At 39.5% G+C, this 17,647-nt stretch overlaps 1 protein-coding gene across 4 annotated transcripts in view; it reads right to left on the bottom strand.

Annotated features, from left to right (window-relative positions):
• Window positions 1-17,647, bottom strand: part of UBE4B (ubiquitination factor E4B) — a 158,407-nt gene that overhangs the window by 25,101 nt on the left and 115,659 nt on the right. For all 4 annotated transcript variants that reach the window (XM_064281259.1, XM_064281258.1, XM_064281257.1 and 1 more), the window contains 8 exons: window positions 17,461-17,559; window positions 16,763-16,876; window positions 14,812-15,010; window positions 12,871-13,009; window positions 6,684-6,783; window positions 5,429-5,556; window positions 4,474-4,572; window positions 3,463-3,698 (listed from right to left, as the gene is read on the bottom strand). In XM_064281259.1, the coding sequence (XP_064137329.1) occupies window positions 3,463-3,698; window positions 4,474-4,572; window positions 5,429-5,556; window positions 6,684-6,783; window positions 12,871-13,009; window positions 14,812-15,010; window positions 16,763-16,876; window positions 17,461-17,559 (1,114 nt within the window). The remainder of the gene's footprint in view (window positions 1-3,462; window positions 3,699-4,473; window positions 4,573-5,428; window positions 5,557-6,683; window positions 6,784-12,870; window positions 13,010-14,811; window positions 15,011-16,762; window positions 16,877-17,460; window positions 17,560-17,647) is intronic.

The following is a 17,647-nucleotide window of genomic DNA, read 5'->3' as shown; positions in this document are numbered from 1 at the left end:
CCCTTTTCCACACACAGTTCTGGGCCGGGTCCTCTCTAGCCTGTTGTTAGCTGTAGGAAGAACAGCACAGCAATCAGGAGCACCTGTGCTAAAGCCCAACTGCTGAGGCTGCTAGTCTGCCACTCACCGGCTGCTGACCTTCAGCAAGCTTCCTGACCTCTCTAAGCTTCAGTTTCCTAATTTGTAAAATGGAGATATTTATAGCACCCATTTTTAGGACTGCTGTGAGGATTAAGTGAAAGGATTAGTAAGCGCTCAATAAGTGGTGGCTATTATTAGTACAAGTATCATCTATCCAGGGCCAGAGGGCGCACTGTTCCATGGCAAAGAGGAAACGGAGAACAGCACCCACCCAGTGGCGCTCCACCAGGCAAGAGGCCTGGCCCTGTTTCTGTTCCTCCGTACATGCGTGCATGTCAGCACACATGCACACACACTTAATGCCAAAGCCACAATGACGGCCCTGAGTCATTAACTGGGTACAAAATTCATTTATATATATATATATATATATATATATATACACACACACACACACATATATACACACATATATTCACACTAATAATACATGCTTCTTGTAGAAAAATTAAAAAGTTCAGGTTAAGTTAAAAAAAAAAAGCTATCCATAATGCTACCATTTGAAAATAACCAACTAACTATTCATATTTTGGTACATATCCTTCCATATGTTTTTCAACTAAACGTGTGCTTTACATACTGTTTCATTACTTGGCATGTAAACATTTTTTTTTGTTCCTTACCCACTTAATGAACATAACCCAACATTATTTTTCATGGTTCACCTAGGCCCAGTGTATAGATAGACTGTAATATATTTAACTTATCCCTAATTGGTGTAAGTATAGGTTGTTTGTAATATTTTCACTACAATGTATTGTAAACAATGCTACAGTGAATATCATTACAGATAAACCTTTACATGTATTTATAATTACTTCCCTAGGACAAATTCGTAGAAATTAAATTTATATGTAAAAGGATTTTCTGGTTATTTAGCTATTGTCTCTCAGCTCCAAACCTGCCCTTTATCCTGTTTTGTGATGCTGGGGCTGGACTCTGCAAACCACATTTTTCCTTCGCCAGCTGACACTCCGTTAGGTTTTCCAAAAGGGCACAGCAGAGGAACTGGAAAACTGGAGGAGAAAGGACTTGGTTCATCAGTCTGTTTGCTGTTCCTGTCAGCAATGGCTCTTCATCCTGGTGGTAGCAGTTGGCTCGTTTCCAGCTTTGTTCTGCACTCACAGAACTAGCACCCTCGCACCCCCTCAGAGACACCAGCACCAGCCACCACAGTTGCTTCCTCAGAGGTCAGGGTCCCAGCTCTGGGAAGCCTTCATTTGAGCTGCTAGGTTCTAACAACCCCAGACTTTTCTCTTTGTCCAGCAGCCCTCGGACAGACGACAGCTGCTTCCTATAGCTATAATCTGTGTTACCCCAGTGTTCTGTTTTTGCCTTTTCAGTCTTCTGATATTTACTTGACCAGTTCCCTATATTAAATTCTCCATCTCAAAATAATAGGTATGTTTCTGCTCTCTTAACTAAACTTTGGCTGATATAAACATTTTTTAAGGCTTTCATCGTGGACTGCCAGAAAAGCTTTATCAATTCTTCTCATGAAAGTTTTACAGTGCTAATTTTGTACACTGGCCATAGAACAGATTAAATCGGTTTTTGCAGGTTAGTTTATTTCTCTGCAACTATTATGTCAGCACTTAAAAGACAAATTTGATAGGTGAAAAATGGTACCTCACTGTTATTTTAAGAAATGAATTATCTTCAGCATAACTAAGTCTGATTTGTGCAAGATACTGTGCTAAGTCCTGTCCTGACATGTGTGATGCGTCATTTGTAAAGCTGTGACCCATGGCCCGCCCCTACCAGGGCTAAGGGATGAAAGACAAGGCCTGGAGAGACAAACAGGGGTCTTTTGCCTCGAAGCGCTCTCTGCTGTTGCTAAACTGAAGATGCTACCAACACTTCAAAGGGCTGTGGATCTGCTTCAGGTTTAAGAAGATATGGGCAGGCTGAGGAAGGGCAGAAACTCTAGCTGTTGCTCTGTGCTGTCGAGTCAGTTCTGACTCATACCCACCTTACAGGACAGAGTAGAATTGCCCCATAGGGTTTCCCAGGCTATAATCTTTTGTTGTTGTTATTGAGAATATACACAGTAAAACACACCAATTCAACTGTTTCTACATGTACAGTTCAGTGACACTGATTACATTCTTCGAGTTGTGCGACCATTCTCACCCTCCTTTTCTGAGTTGTTCTTCCCCTAGGGTGTAATCTTTCAGGGAGCAGGTAGCCAGGTCCTTTCTCTCGAGGACTGGCTGATGGGTTCGAACCATCAACCTCTCAGTTAGCAGCTGGGCGCTTAACCATTGCGCCACCAGGGCTTCTTGAAACTCTTATTAGATGCCACAGAATAATAGTGCAAAGGGGAAAGCAGGGAGACAAATCATTGGGATCCTCAGAAGAGAAGAGAGGAATGACAGCACCGGATCAAAACGAGCAGTAGTAGGAATCCTCAATGCAGCAGCTGCTCCTGTGAACAGTGAGGGACTGTCTTCCAGGCAGCCCAGGGCTTCTTACAAGAGTGCCGGTAATATATGGTGAGTACGCTCTACTAACTGCCATTGACATTTACTGAGTGCCCAGAACACGCTAGGTTCAAGAGAAGAAAGCAGACAAGACACACTTCCCTTCCTTGAGGGATACACAAACCAGCAGCAACACGTTCCGTTAGTATAATCACGTGCCTTTGCTAGAGGACAGGTTAATAGGTCTCACAGGTAAGCAGCTTTACGAAAACACATTTGTAGTTCAAAAGCTAAATTAAAAATCAAATTTGGAATTCAACCCAACCACAAAAGGAAGGCTTCTAACAGAGCTCTCAGTTTTGTTCACAAATTAACCTAGGACCTAGAACAGTGCCTGGCAAATAGTAGGCACTCAATAAACACACGCTGAGCAAGTGAATGAGTAAACACTTTCAGAGTCTCCAAGAGATCCTGGTTTCACTGGTTTGAGTGGGGTCTGAAAATGAGCATTTTTAACATGTGCTCCCTGTTTTACCCACACTTTGGAAACTCTTGTTAGAACTAATGCTGTAGGCTCAAAGCTAAAATGAACCAGATAATTTCACTCAGATAAAAATACCAACTTGTGCCACTGAAACCAACTGGATCTCAATGATACCATCCGACTTTCGAAGGACACTGATGAATCATAAGAGACTAGTGATATTTCCACTACTCAGGGGGAAAAACCCAACAGAACAAGTGCTACTGGTAGTGGGTTAGTAGGTTATATTAAAGTGGATGTCAAAGTAGATGTCAGGATATTAGGTAACAGGTTTAGAGTAACTTCATTCCGCGTCTATAGACAGCCTCGCCTAACTTTGCCTGCCATGTGTCACTTGTATACACAGCAACCCACCTGTATAAAACTTCATCAGGGATGGTACCAACAACTTGGTGGAGAGAGGGTGGTTCTCAATCATTTCAAAAAACTTCTGGGTTCGTGGCTGAACGGCAGGATTGGTCATAAACATGACTTCTACCAGTTTGGCCACCAGGTACGGATTTCGGATATAGTTCTGGTTGCACAACATCACAACAAGGAACATCACAATATCCTGAGTGCAGGGCTCATAAAGCACCTGAGGAGAGTATCTGAAGAGAGGGGAGAAGAGAAGAAATCTCTGAGAGACTGAACTTGGGTGAACGCTGATGTCATTAAGAGAGGAGGTGAACACAAGAATGGGTTCAGGGGCAAAGATACTGAATTTCCTTTAAGACTTGAGTCTGAATTGATTACTTACTTTATAACTAGGCTGATTCAAAATCTAATGCTTATATTGGCTGTAGTATAATATATTAACTTATTACCAGTATAAATAAACCAAAGCTATGACTAAGTCAGATAAATTTCACTAAAGATCTTCACTACCAAAAAGTCTTTTAAGAAAATATTTGACGGAGTTAATTGCTCTAAAAAAAAAAAAAAAAAAACCTGGAAATAGAGGCTTTAAAACTCAAACCATCTCTTTGTAAGCTTTCTCTAATTTTGGTAGAAAATTCAGAAAAATTTTGGGACACAATATAGATGTGGATTATTTCTGGCTTTTGGGTGTTCACTCAGATATTTATAAACTGCCCGCACCTTCTGTTTCTCAGAAACACATACTCAACTATTAGAAATTCAATTCAATTTTCACAGAGTACATTATTATCAACAATAATTCTGCTGCTGTCTTCAAGACATTATTGGAATTGGCCTGTTGCCACAACTGGGTTTATTTTTCCATTCTGGAGGCAGCATTCAGTTAAGCAATTACATAAAATGTCAGGCATAAAATGAAGGCTTGTAATGTAGTTCCTAATATCATGTACACATCATACATAAAAACACATTAGAACAATTATGTAATATTTTAAAGGTACTTACTGTACAATAAAAAATAAAAATTCAGCAACATCTTCTACATAAAACTCAGGCAATGCTGCAAATACCTTGGGGACATCTGAATTTAAAGGCAGTGTTACACTGTCAAAGAAGAAAAATAAAAACACAATTTTACAAAGCGAAAGTTAATCCTGGCACATCAAACCACAGGGAATATTACCCTTCCTTACAAATAAGTATTCTACCTGGGAAAGAAATCTCAGGCTGTAACTACATGGAAATTACACAGAGGCAAAGCAGCCACAACCAGAAATGAACAAAGAATAATGAAGACAGTGGGTATGTCAGGGTGGTGAAATTGTATGTGAAATGCTTTTCCTTTTCTTGATTTCCTTAACGTTGTTAAGGTTAATACAATAAATAAAATTGGAAGAAGGTAAAAAGGTCATATTGATCATTTTGTGTAACTCAAACTACTTGAGACAAAACAGCTTCACATGTATTTTAAATAACATGTCCTACTCCTATAGAAGGGTTGGGTCAGTATCACCAACATCAACAACCAGAGACTTCATAAGAATGATGGCTGCCTGGAGGAGATGCCCAGCTGATGACAAAGAGATCAACACTGTTCTTATTAGCTCCCTCTCTGAATTAGCTGGGTGTTTTCCTGCACCCCAAGTTCAGGAGAGCCTAACAGCCTGTGATCTTCAGCTTTCAGCTTCCAATTTACAGATTTTCTTTTCTATCAAAGACTTCATAACAATTCTTTAAAAAAGCACTTTGTCAAAATGAAAATACCAGGTGCTGACATTAAGGGAAAACACTTATTACTAATTACATACTCATTTCAGTCTATAGAGATGTACTAAGGAAATAGAAAAGGGAATTCTTGATCAACGATGGGTTTTGGTTTTAGTTATCGACTTTGCAGGACAATAAAGACAACCGGGCCCAGGAGACTAGAGGTAAGGACAAGATCAAAGAGCACACTCACTCAGGATAGGCAGGGTCCAGGATGCGGAGCAGCAGCTGAATGAGAAGGCCGTAGAAATTCAGACATCTTCTCAGGAAGCTCTCATCAAGTAGGCCGGCATCAGCACAGGCCTTGCACCGTACCAGTTTCTGCAGAAGTAGGTACACATCCCCCAGAGATCAGTCACAGCTAAGTACCTGCAGTGTTACTGGGCAGGGAATGGGGCCAGGAGCTGGGAAATCTAGGTTCTAGAGCTTCTTGAGCTCCATCTCCAACTAGCTGCGGGGTGCAGGTCATGTCTCAAGATCTTTCTTGTCTGAGAAAAATAAAAAGGTATGCCACACAAACCACTGAGTGCAAAGCCTAGCACAGTCAGTGCTGGAAAAGGTTATTTATTACTGTTACATTTAAGTGACTTGACTTGGGGGAGGGGGCTGGCAGGGAGGGAGTCTTTGGGAGTCAGGGACAGTGGGAGGAAGCCAAATTTGAGTCTGAATTCCAGCTTCATCCCTTAAGAGCTGCCCTTGGGCAAAAGCTTACACCTTGCGGAGGTCTTGACTATTAGTAAATAAAACTGAGATCTTAATTTGTACCAGAATGCAATGTCAGCTAACCTGTCCACATACCATCTTACTAGCAAGAGGAAGCATGAGCAGCTAACATTCAGCTTTTATAATTTAAATGTGTTATCTATTCTTTCCTTGTACAACTTCAGTCAGCATTTGTTTTTAGCTATAATGTCTCATAACCAGAAATCCTCCCATCTAGAGTTAGGTTCTATGTGATGGATCATTGTAAACTAAAAATGAAGAATGAGGAACAAAGGAAACAGGCCTTCTCATGATCACAAATCCCCTGTGTCAAATATGAAAATACACGGCTGAATATATTGGAGTGAGTGAGTGGGTGGGTGAGTGACTGAGTGTGAGTGTGACTGTGTGTGTGTGTGTGTGTTAGGGGTGAAGGGTGAGTCTTGAAGAGGTAGGGAGGGGAGTGATATTAAACTGAGGATAACAAAGCTAATAAGAATTCAGGTTATGACTGGCATTAGCCCATTACATTTGCATATTCTGACCTGAGACTCAAATAATTATATATGGATACATGGAAAGTATCAATGAGTTTTAAAATGTACTATTTTATCCTGAGGGTGGGGGAAGAATAACAATAAAAGAAAAAATAAGGATGCTGAACTATTCACTCAAGATTCATATTCTGGTGAGAAAATTACTATTATGAGGCTGCACTATAATTATTCCAAATTAACTACACAAACCTTAAGCTGAGTTTTGCAGCGTTTCAGCATTTCGCGGTGTCTAGTTGCCAGTGGGGAATCTTTCCATTGGCTTTCATTATTTTTCAGATCTTCCACAGTTCTGGAATCAAAGACTAACAGTTAAATGACCGAAAACACACAGATCCAGCTTATCTATTCATCTCGACCATTTGATCGACTCTAAGACACACATTTTTCTCCCGACCTTTTCACATCTTTAAAATCAGGCTGTATCTTCAATTCACTGGCAATTATGGTTTAATTGGCAGCATTTTTTTATTGGTTCCTAAAAAATGATGTGTCTTAAAACTGATGGCACCTTCTTGCTGTTGGGTGCTGTCAAGGTGATTTCAACTCATAGCAACCCCATGTGACAGAGTGGAACTGGCCCATAGGGTTTTCTAGGCTGTAATCTTTACAGACGCAGATCACCAGGTCTTTCTTCTGAGGAGCCCTGGGTGGGTTCAAATCACCAACTTTTCCGCCAGCAGCCAAGCACTTAACTGTGCTATCAGGGCTCCTTAATGGCACTTTACATATGATGAAATATAGTAATCCTTTCAGAAAGGAAGTACATTGCTCCCTTATTTGTTTTTCTGGAGAAAAAGAAGTCTCTTATGAAAACTCAAGGTTACCACGCCTACTCAATTACCCAAAGCAAAAAGCTGTTTTACTAACGGCATTAGTTTTCCTCTTCAGTTGTTTACTCTGCTTGGAATGCTCTTCTCTGCGATTATCTTCGTGGCTTGTTCCTTTGCTTCCTTCAGGTGTCTGCTCGAATATCATGTATGGGCAAGGTAAAGTCTCCCCTGATCACTCTACACGTTGCATATAAAGACTGGCTCATTTAACGCCATTTCAACCCTTTTCTATTATGACATTGTGTCAGAGACTAGAGGTTTATGACCTAGCTGAAGGAAGAAGTGAATATCATGAAGGGGCAGCCACACGGTTCTGCAAGCACAGTGGTGGTGGGGTTTTGGCTAAAGCTGTGGCAGATGTTCTATTGTCAGGCTAAAACTATGAGTCAGTTCTACTCTGTCCTATAAGGTTGCCATAAGTTGGAATCAACTTGACAAAAAGGGTTTGGTTTTGAGTTTTTTGTGAACATGTTACCTTCCATGGCAAAAGGGACTTTGCAGGTATGATCAAGTAAGAATCTTGATTATCTAGGTAGGCCCAATGTAATCACAACAGTGCTTTTAAAGAAAAGAGAAGTCAGGAGAGTCCAAGCAAGAGAAGGAGATATGACGACACAAACAGAAGTCAGAGAGACAGAGAATGAGATTTAAGAAGCTAGGGGCTGGCTTTGAAGACAGAGGAAGGGGCCATAAGCCAAGGAATATAGGCAATTGCTAGAGACTGGAAAAGGCAAGAAAACAGGTTTTCTCCTAGAGCCTCCCGAAGAAACACAACTTTGATTTAGAACTTTTGATCTCCGGAACTGTAAGATAATAATTTATGTTGTTTTACATCACTAAGTTTGTGGTAATTTGTTAAGCAACAATAGGAAATGAATATAATGATCAATACAGTTATTGCCACCAGAAGAGGCTACAAGTAACTGGACCTCAAGAAAATGGGCCTCTGGGAGCAGTTCTTTGACTGGGCTAGTTTGAAAGCAGTGAAGACCCCCTTAGCATTAGAGGATGGAACATTAGTAACTCAACATAAGAAGATAATTTTTATTCAACATTGTACTAGAATTTGTGACCAGTGCACTAAGGAATGAAAAAAAGAAGTAAAGGATAGTAAAGAAACAAAGACAACTGTCATCATTTACAGAAAAAATGATTACCATACTTTTTACGCAAATTATACGTGCCTTCTATGTTTGCTTGCCAACCTCATCTTCCCCCTGAGGGATATTTTTCTAAGTGCCACTATGCCAATTTCTTTTGCATGTTGCTGTAAAAAATTAGCATAATGCACTTATGAAAATACCTGGGGGTATGCAAAACTTGTACACAGAAAATTTCAAAACATTACTGAGAGAAATTAAAGAAGACATAAATAATGGAGGGATATACCAAGAAGAACAAAGATAGTCTTAAAGAACAAAGTTAAAAAATTTTTCATTACCAATTCTCAGACCCTATTACAAAGTTTCATAAGGAAGACAATGTGGAATGGGCTAAAGATGGATAAGTAAGTATGCAGTGGAACATGATGTATTTCAGAAACAGTCCCACACACAGTCAGTTGATTTACAATGAAGGTGCCACTGCTGTAGGAAAAGTATGATCTCAGTAAATGGGACTAGGTTAACTGGATAACCTTAACACATCTTGTCTCTTACTGCATACCACATACAAAAATCAAATCCAGGTTGACTGTAGACCTAAAAAGGTTTTCAATAAAAGTACGACCATAAAACTTCTAGAAGATAACAGGAAAATATCGTTATAATGTAGAGGTAGATAAATATATCTTAAATAGAATGTAAAGCAGGAATTAAAAAGGAAAAGACTGGTGACATGAACTATGTCAATGTTAAGATCGTCTGCTTTATCAAAAGAGTCTACTTATAGCCAAAAGACCTTAACCTAAAATATATAAGAATTGCCTACAAAATAATAAGAAAATAGCAGACAACCCAAAAGAGAAATGGGCAAAAGACTGGAACAGGTACTTCACAAAAGAAGATATACAATTGGCTGAAAAACAAATGAAAAGGTACTCAACTTAATTAGTCATCAGGAAAATACATATCAAGTCACGAAAGTCCCTATATATCCATCAAAATGGCTAAAGAAAAGACAGAAACCACTAAGTGGTGGGAGAAGGTGTGGAACAATAAGAGCTCATCATATCCTATGGATGGAGAGAATAAACTAGAAAATTATTTGGCAATGTCTACTCAAGCTGAACACATGCATAGAAAAATATGGAGGAATTTCATAATATTATGGTGAGCTAAAGAAAGGAAGGTCTGAAATGTAAAAATGAGTGGCAAGCAATAAAATTTGTAAACATGTAACCCATTGCCATAAGGTGATTCTGACTCATAGTGACCCTACAGGACAGAACCGAATTGCCCCATAGGTTTCCTAAACTGTTATCTTTACAGGAGCAGGTTGCTAGGACTTCTCTCCCATAGAGCCACTGGGTGGATCTGAACTACCGACCTTTCCGTCAGCAGTCAAGTGCTTAACCACTGCACCAATAGTAAACCAAATCAAACCAAAACAATAACGCATCCCTGGAGGAACTGTGGACTTGAAAGATGCAGGGTGGGTGGTTCCCATTGCACTCCTACTTAACCATCCTGTTTGAATGATACATAAGATAGATGAGTCTTGAACAATGACAATAAATTAATCAGTACTGATTCTAAATTGCATGGCTGTTCCAAATGTGGTCATTTTGTTCAGGCAAACAACACAGCTTCTGGCACCTGGTATACAAACACTGAGCTAACAAATGTGTTTTTCTCTATCCCCATGGAACACCAGAAGCAATTTGCTTTCACCTAGTAGCATCTGCAATACAGCTTCAGTCTTGTTTTGAGATTTTGTCAAAATCTCCCTGGCTCTGTGCCATAATTGACTTTGCGGAGGTTGCAGGACATAAGGCCTGATTCCTATTGATGGTACCTTGCTGACAGGGTCTGTTAAGTAAGAAGTAGTAGCTATCCTTCTTGTCTGGGTAAGATAAATGTAAATCACAGATTGAGAGATAAATCACATGCAAATTCAGATAACTTTCACCTCAAAAGTTTGAGGGTTCAGTAGCCTGGAATTCCATCCAAAGAAAAACAATAGTTGATATCCCTAGCATACTGTATCATTAAACAAGAAGCACAAAACTTGTTCAGACTCAGTATTTTGGAGGTAACAGATTCTAAATTTGGGTGTGCTACTTTAACCCATTTCCTGAGTAATTCACAAGGTCGACAGCTTTTGTTGTTGTTAGGTGCAGCTGAGTCAGTTCTGACTCATAGCGACAACATAACGAAACAGTGCCAGGTCCTGTGCCATTCTTGTTATCATTGCTATGTTTGAGCCCATTGTTGCAGCCACTGTGTCAACAATCTATTCCGTTTAGATTCTTTCTCTTTTTTCGCTGACTCTCTAGCTCACCAAGCACGATGTCCTTCTCCAGGGACTTGTCCCTTCTGATAACACATCCAAAGTACATGAGACCAAGTCTTGCCAACCTCACTTCTAAGGAGCGTTCTGGCTGCACTTCTTCCAAGATAGCTTTGTTCGTTCTTCTGGCAGTCCATGACATATTCAGTATTCTCCACCAAAACCAAACTTAAAGGAATCAATTCTTCATTCTTCCTTATTCACTGTTCAGCTTTTAGTAAGGTTTATAACAACAGAAGGTTCTCAAGCTGATCCCATCTCTAATGCAAGCAGCTCTGTCACTTGGTCTTTATGATCCAAGGGATCCAATAGTGCTTTAAGCACTTGTTGTTAATCGGGTGCCTGTGGTTATCCTTGATAAGATTCACAGTAGAGGCCCCTAGGGTTTTCTAGTAAACCCATGCTGGGCTGACAAGTAACTATTCTCTATTCAGAAACAGTGTTTGGTTTATTAGTGGGTCCTAGTAGTAACTGAGTGTTAGTAGTAACTGAAGACTAACCAGTGGGCATCAGGTGAACAAGCAACCTGAGCTCTCTCTGAACTGAAAGTGTCTGACTGGATGAGACAAAGCTCAGCTGTGCCAGGCAAAAAACAAAAGTACATATGGGATAGAGCTCTGGTAAATCCTAACAGCACTGCCAACCCTCCCTTACCCTGATCCCGTGATCTCAAGGGCAGTTTCCTAAAACTAACTAGAGAAGCAAACATTTATCGGTGGCTCTTAATGCTGGGCTAGTTTCAGCTGTCAGTGGACTGTTTTGGTCAGGAGAGATGGCCTGATGTGCAAATTTACAATAATCCATGGCAGTAGCTAACAATTTAACCAGATGATCAGACATTTTAAATGAGAAAAACTGGGGAAGATAAATGTGCTGTGAGAATAGGCCCAGAGAATAAGAATTTTATGCCTCATGTGAATGCTTGTCAAAGGACTGCCACTGAAGGAGGTACCTAAGAGTCAGACAAACACTGGACAGCTTCCATCCTGGAGGGGATAATTTGTCCTCAGTAGACTGAGCATTGATTCTAGATGTGGATTTCCTTGCCTGACTACCATGCTTCTGCCAGCGATACCATTTATAGATTCATTAAATGCATTATTCGCCATCTTAGTGTTGTAGTCAATGTTGAGCTTGTTCAAGGGATTTACGTTACAGCAAAAGGGTTTTTTTTTTTTTTATTACAGTGATGGAAAATTTGGCATTGTACACCAGTGATGGCTGCACAACATGATTGATGGAATTGGTGTCACTGAATTGTACACATGAAAAATGCTGGAATTGGCAAATATTGTATTTTCTCTACTTTTTACAATGATAAAAAGAGACAGAGAGAAGGGAGGTAATGGGTTCAGGAGTCAATGATTTTACAGCATCACCCAAACATGATTGGCTTCAAAGGATAGTCCAGGAGACAGTAACTTGTGAGGTTGGGAATGCCAAATTACAGGGTGTTGAAGATCGAGATATGACACAATTTCTCTCATAGCCAGACTACACGGGTCTTGAACCAAATGATGGAAGTGACCACTCTATTATTACGCCAGATACCCTGTTCAAAACATCTTTCCTTTCGGTTTCTGTAACTTTTGTTTGTTCGGAGGTGCTGGTACACGGGAAAAAATACTTAGATTAAGAAACTCAACAATGGTGCCAATGATTTGGAAACTGAGGCCACTGCCTGGCCATACTGAACTCCTTATGCCACAGGACAACAGGCAGAAAAGGGAGTTACATGTTGGTGAGGGTTACTGTCTCACAGTTCAGGGAGGGGAGAGGTATGTCTGGTACCCAGGGGTCCTTTAAAGTGTCTCCTGGCAATGTCTTGCCCAATGGAAAAAGTTAATGGAATTCTACAGTAACCATATACAGGGAGGAATACCAAGGGTTCAGAATGCTAGGAAATCAAGGTTGCGGTCACTTCATCAGGTAGGGAACTCTGGCCAATTGAGGAACGTGGACTTGGCGGTAGAGGCAGACGGTGCACTGCAACATATCTAATTCTTAGAGTCAAATCTAATGTCACCATGGAACTGCTTGCTCATGAGAACATGTGGTAACTCAGGCGATCCAGGATGGGGAATCATTGCACGTACCTGTTGAGCTCTCTGATGGCCCGGAGTCTGCGGATATAGCGACGGCAACTCGGAAGAATAGAGAGGTGGTGGGCGTGCAGGGTGAGAAAGAAGCATTCCGTAGGGAATTTCGGCTCAGAAAATGGAGGCTGATCGCCATCTAGGAAAAATAACAATCTCCTAAATAAAATCTATTTCCAGACTAAATTAGAGAAAAGGCATAATAGAGAATAGAAAATTACATCTGAATTTTCAAGGAGCTTAAGGATACTTTTTTGAAAATTATAAATTTAAGTACCGTTTTAAGAGAACTAGAATTCCTGTGAGCTCCACTGAATCACCAGGTATTCTCCCCCATCTGTTTAAATGCTCACACAGATGAACATCAACAGTGTTTGGTGACGTGTCTTCTCAATGCCATATTACAATTTCCATTTTTCAACACAGTACACAAACGTCACTTTAAATCTCTAAATAGTATTAGATTATGTTAATGCACTATAGATTCTATAACTATTTCTCTACTGTTGGGCAAGTTTGTCGTTTCAAAATTTTCACTATTATAAATAGTACTGCTGGGAGCATCCAAGTACAAAAATTACTTTTTTGTACTTTTTGTCTCCCCACTCCCCTCGGCTTTGGGGATATATTCTGCAAGGTAGAATTATTGAGAATGACAGTATGACAATTTTTGTTCTAAATCACCAGAACTCATTTTAGACAGATTAAATAAATTAACTGCCAACTATTTCTTCGTAAGATTACAGTCTATTTTATCATTCTGTTTTTGATTAATTTATAGAAATACAGTGACAACTGGAATTTCTTTGAATTTGTATTTAATTCCTATGGGTATATATTTTTTCTCCTACAAGTGTATTTTTTTCATATGACATATACTATTTATAATTTTTCCCAAGCAAAAGAAAACTGTGTCAATTCTCTTGGTAGAATTTAGTTTTGGCCTTATACATTTATAAATCCACCACTGCCGTTGAGTTGATTCCGATTCATAGTGACCCTACACATTTATAGCAGTTCTATATTTTGAATGGCATGCTTTTACCAAGTATGTGACTCATATTTTCCCCCATTCTTTTATTTTATTTAGACTCACTCCATAAAAGATGTGTTTACATATCAAAACAAATGCATACTGTCTTTGATAATATGCTCCACTTCTCAAATCATTATAAATTTCTCTCCCCTTCAGAGCTGGGTCAAATCCTTTCATCTTCTCAAATTTTCTTGTTACATTTAAAAAAAAAAAAAAAAAGTTTAACCCTTTGAGTGTTCTAGAATATGACGTATGGCTCCAAGATCAAGCCAATAGTCACTTATTTAAATGATATCAAATTCTGGTTTTATTGTCAGATACTTAGTTCTTATATTACTTAGTTCTTAGTTCTTACATTTAAATACTATCGTAGCTTAAGTATTTTCTGTCCATCTGATCATGGTCCTGTCACTGCAAGGTAAGCATGAAATCTCTATCCTAATCCATAAATAATTTTCATAATATTAAAAAAAAATAAAGACCACATAGTTTTGATGTCTGTCACTAAATAACATGTTCTATAATATGGAGAGAAAAAAATCACCGATCATAACACCACCAAAATATTTATATTTTTATACCATCCATTCATCAAAATCTAGGAACCATTTTATGAGAATTTTAGTTGGTATATACAAAATCTATATAATAATCAATTCATGGGTATTATCCTTATCATATCTTTTCTTTAAAACTCAGAACACTGTGTCTCTTTCCATTTGTTCTACATATCTATTTGTTTCGGGCCAATCCAAACAAGATCTTTTTAACTGTATTAACTTTTGTTGTGTATCTTTGTGTCCTAAATTCGTTTTAAGGAGATGTAGTAACAGTGCGTAAGGAATCACCAGCATCCAAATGAAAGGGCAGTGTTTCAATGACCTAATAACAGATGCATCACTCACAGAGTTCAGTCAGCCAGTCGTTCACGTCTTCCATAGTTGCGTTCACTCGTGTCTCATCATTTGGAAGAGCAATCCTACACCTTGGGTGGAATATATACGTGGGATCAACTGTCTCTAACTTGATCTTTGTACTTAGTTGCTGCAGTACCCAAAGGAAATTCAGCATAAATCCATCTGTAGATACCAATCTATCATCTGTCTGTGAAATATAAAAAAAAAAAAAAGAAGCCTTTAAAATACTGATTTGAATACAATTATTCTGGTACAATTTCATATGAAAGCTGACAGAGCACTCAAACATGATCATATCTTCAGTGAGTGAGGACGCACGCCTCGTCACCATCATCATCCTAATGACTGCTATTTGTTGAGTATCAATTATATGTGAGGCATTTCAAAAAATTCTCTTACTGAGCCCTTCACAATAATCCTTCAGGTCACTGATACTGCTATTTCCACTTTACAGTGGAAGAAACTAAGGCTCAGAGAATTTAAGTGATTTGCCCAAGACTCCTAAAGTCAGCAAGTAGAGGCACAATAAATGTGGTTTACTTTCTCTTCTTCATTTCCCCTCAAGAGCGGCAGAAAAACTAGTTCACCACTTGACTAATAGTTTCTGCAGCTACAGCATTAGTCAGAGTCCTGCATTAATAATAGAATAGCAATTATAATACTATTATAAGCATCAACTGAGTGTTCACTACGTGCTAGGCACTAATTTAACAGCTTTACATGTAGTAACTCCATGAGTTAGGTAATATTACCACCCCCATTTAACAGATGAGGAAACAGAGGCACAGACAAGTTACTGTCTAAAGTCACACTGTTGGCAAATGGTAGAACCACATTTGGAATTCAAATGGTCTGATGGCAGGTCCACGCTCTTAACCACTTCCCTATGCTTTTTTTTTTTTTTTTTGCTTTTGAGTGGAAGTGTTGCATCATTCATTTATTATTTACTAGTATATATAGGAACGATGTCCTTTTAACTTTTCTACTTCAGCAGAGGAATCCCTAGATGGCATAAATGGTTAATGCACTTGGCTGCTAACTGAAAGGTTAGAGGTTCAAGTCCACCCAGAGGTGTTTTGGAAAAAAGGCCTGGTGATCTACCTTAGAAAAACCAGCCACTGAAAATCTTACAGAGCAGTTCTGCTATAACACACATGGGGGGTCACTATGAGTTGGAATCAACTCGATGGCAAGTGGTTTACTCCAGCAAAGCGGTCCAAGCCATCAGTCTCTCTCACTGGGACTAATGCACTCGTAACTTTGTAACTGGCCTCCTTGAGTTTGCTCCTGTCCCTTCCCTCTGCTTAGTTCATTTTCCACACAGCCGACTTTGCGGCTTCCTTGCTGAAGAATCTTCCAAGGGCTTCCCATTAGTTAGAATAAAATAACATCCTCACAACATAATCCCAACCTGATGGAACCCCTGCCCATCCCTTCTGGTCCCATGACCTGCCATTGTTTTTCTTGTAAACTATCCTCCAGCCACAAAGGCCTGCGTGCTGGGCTTCCACTAAACCTAGCTCATTCCCACCTTAGGCCCTTACACGTGTATAAAATGCTTTTTTCTCACCTTGCAAGAGTTGGCTTTTCTTATCAGTCAGGTCTCTGATCAAATGTCATCTCCTCAGAGAGGCCTTCCCTGCCACCCAATCAAAAATCACTCCCATACTTTCCTTCTGGTCACTCCACGGTTGCTCTCAATCCCTTTGCCTTGCTTCATTTATTTATTTAATAAATTTTATTATGAAAAATGTATTTATATGTCTATCATTTATTCTCCATCTTGCCCCACTAGAACACAAACTCCACAAAAGCAGGGAGCTTACCTTGTTTATCCCTATATCCTGATTTTCAGGACTATGTCAGGTAGGTATTAGATAAACATGAATTGAATGAATGAAATTAAAGAATAAATACAAGTGGTCCTTAGGAATCCTACCTGCATCTGTGCTTTCTTCATATTGGCATTGACGACAGCTGCCATGTAACTGAGAGCGGCCTCGCGGGTCTCGCCGTTTAACAAAATACTATGCAGAATCTTGAAAAGTTCTTGCTGAAATTTATTTAAAGAAAAAAAGGAAAAAAAAAACACAAAACTTCATTTTAAACGTGAATTCTTTCCAACTTCAAAAACAGCTAGCTTCCTTCCCACCTTCTCCCTCTCCCACTTTCACTCATTCCTGGAGAAGCTGACTACCAGGGGAACATGAGAAATGCTCATATTCAACCATGTCAAGATAATTAGCACAAAAGCATGTTAGGGCAGAACACGGAGTAGGAGTAGAGGAGGCAAGTAGTTAGAGTTTAATAAGATGGCCTTTGTTATTTCCTTTCCGTGATCAAAATTACATTACCCAAACCTGTAATTTCTCAGCTTTTACGTTTCAGAACTGAGGGCATACTAATCTATGTTTGGGACAAGCAAATCAGTGAGGGGTGTGTGCAAACCAACAGAGCTCATTCACCCCTACAATTTAAATGCCTGAGGATAAGCTGGAGAGAGAATGCCAGGACTACACCCCAGTGATGGTACACACACAGGGCAGCATATCACTGCTGCTGTAGTTATTATTCAAGACACAGGTTATTTTATATAGCTTATCTTTTATTCTTTGGATTCGTTTTCTGAACACCTACCCTTCCCAACTCCAAGTAATGCTGCAGTGATTGGCTAACCACACGAGTGTTTTCCAGGGTAATGGCAGGCCCTGAGAAATATTTTTCAACCACTTTAGCCTGGAAAGAGAAGGAGGAAATCCAATCAACATATAATGTACGCTTGGGAAGGAATCTGCACATAAGAAGAGCAAAGTGCAAACGGCCA

This window comes from Loxodonta africana, chromosome 3 (assembly GCF_030014295.1).
Source record: "Loxodonta africana isolate mLoxAfr1 chromosome 3, mLoxAfr1.hap2, whole genome shotgun sequence".
Taxonomy (NCBI): Eukaryota; Metazoa; Chordata; class Mammalia; order Proboscidea; family Elephantidae; genus Loxodonta; species Loxodonta africana.
The sequence above is the reverse complement of the archived record's forward strand: the minus strand, read 5'-3'. Positions and strand labels throughout refer to the sequence as shown.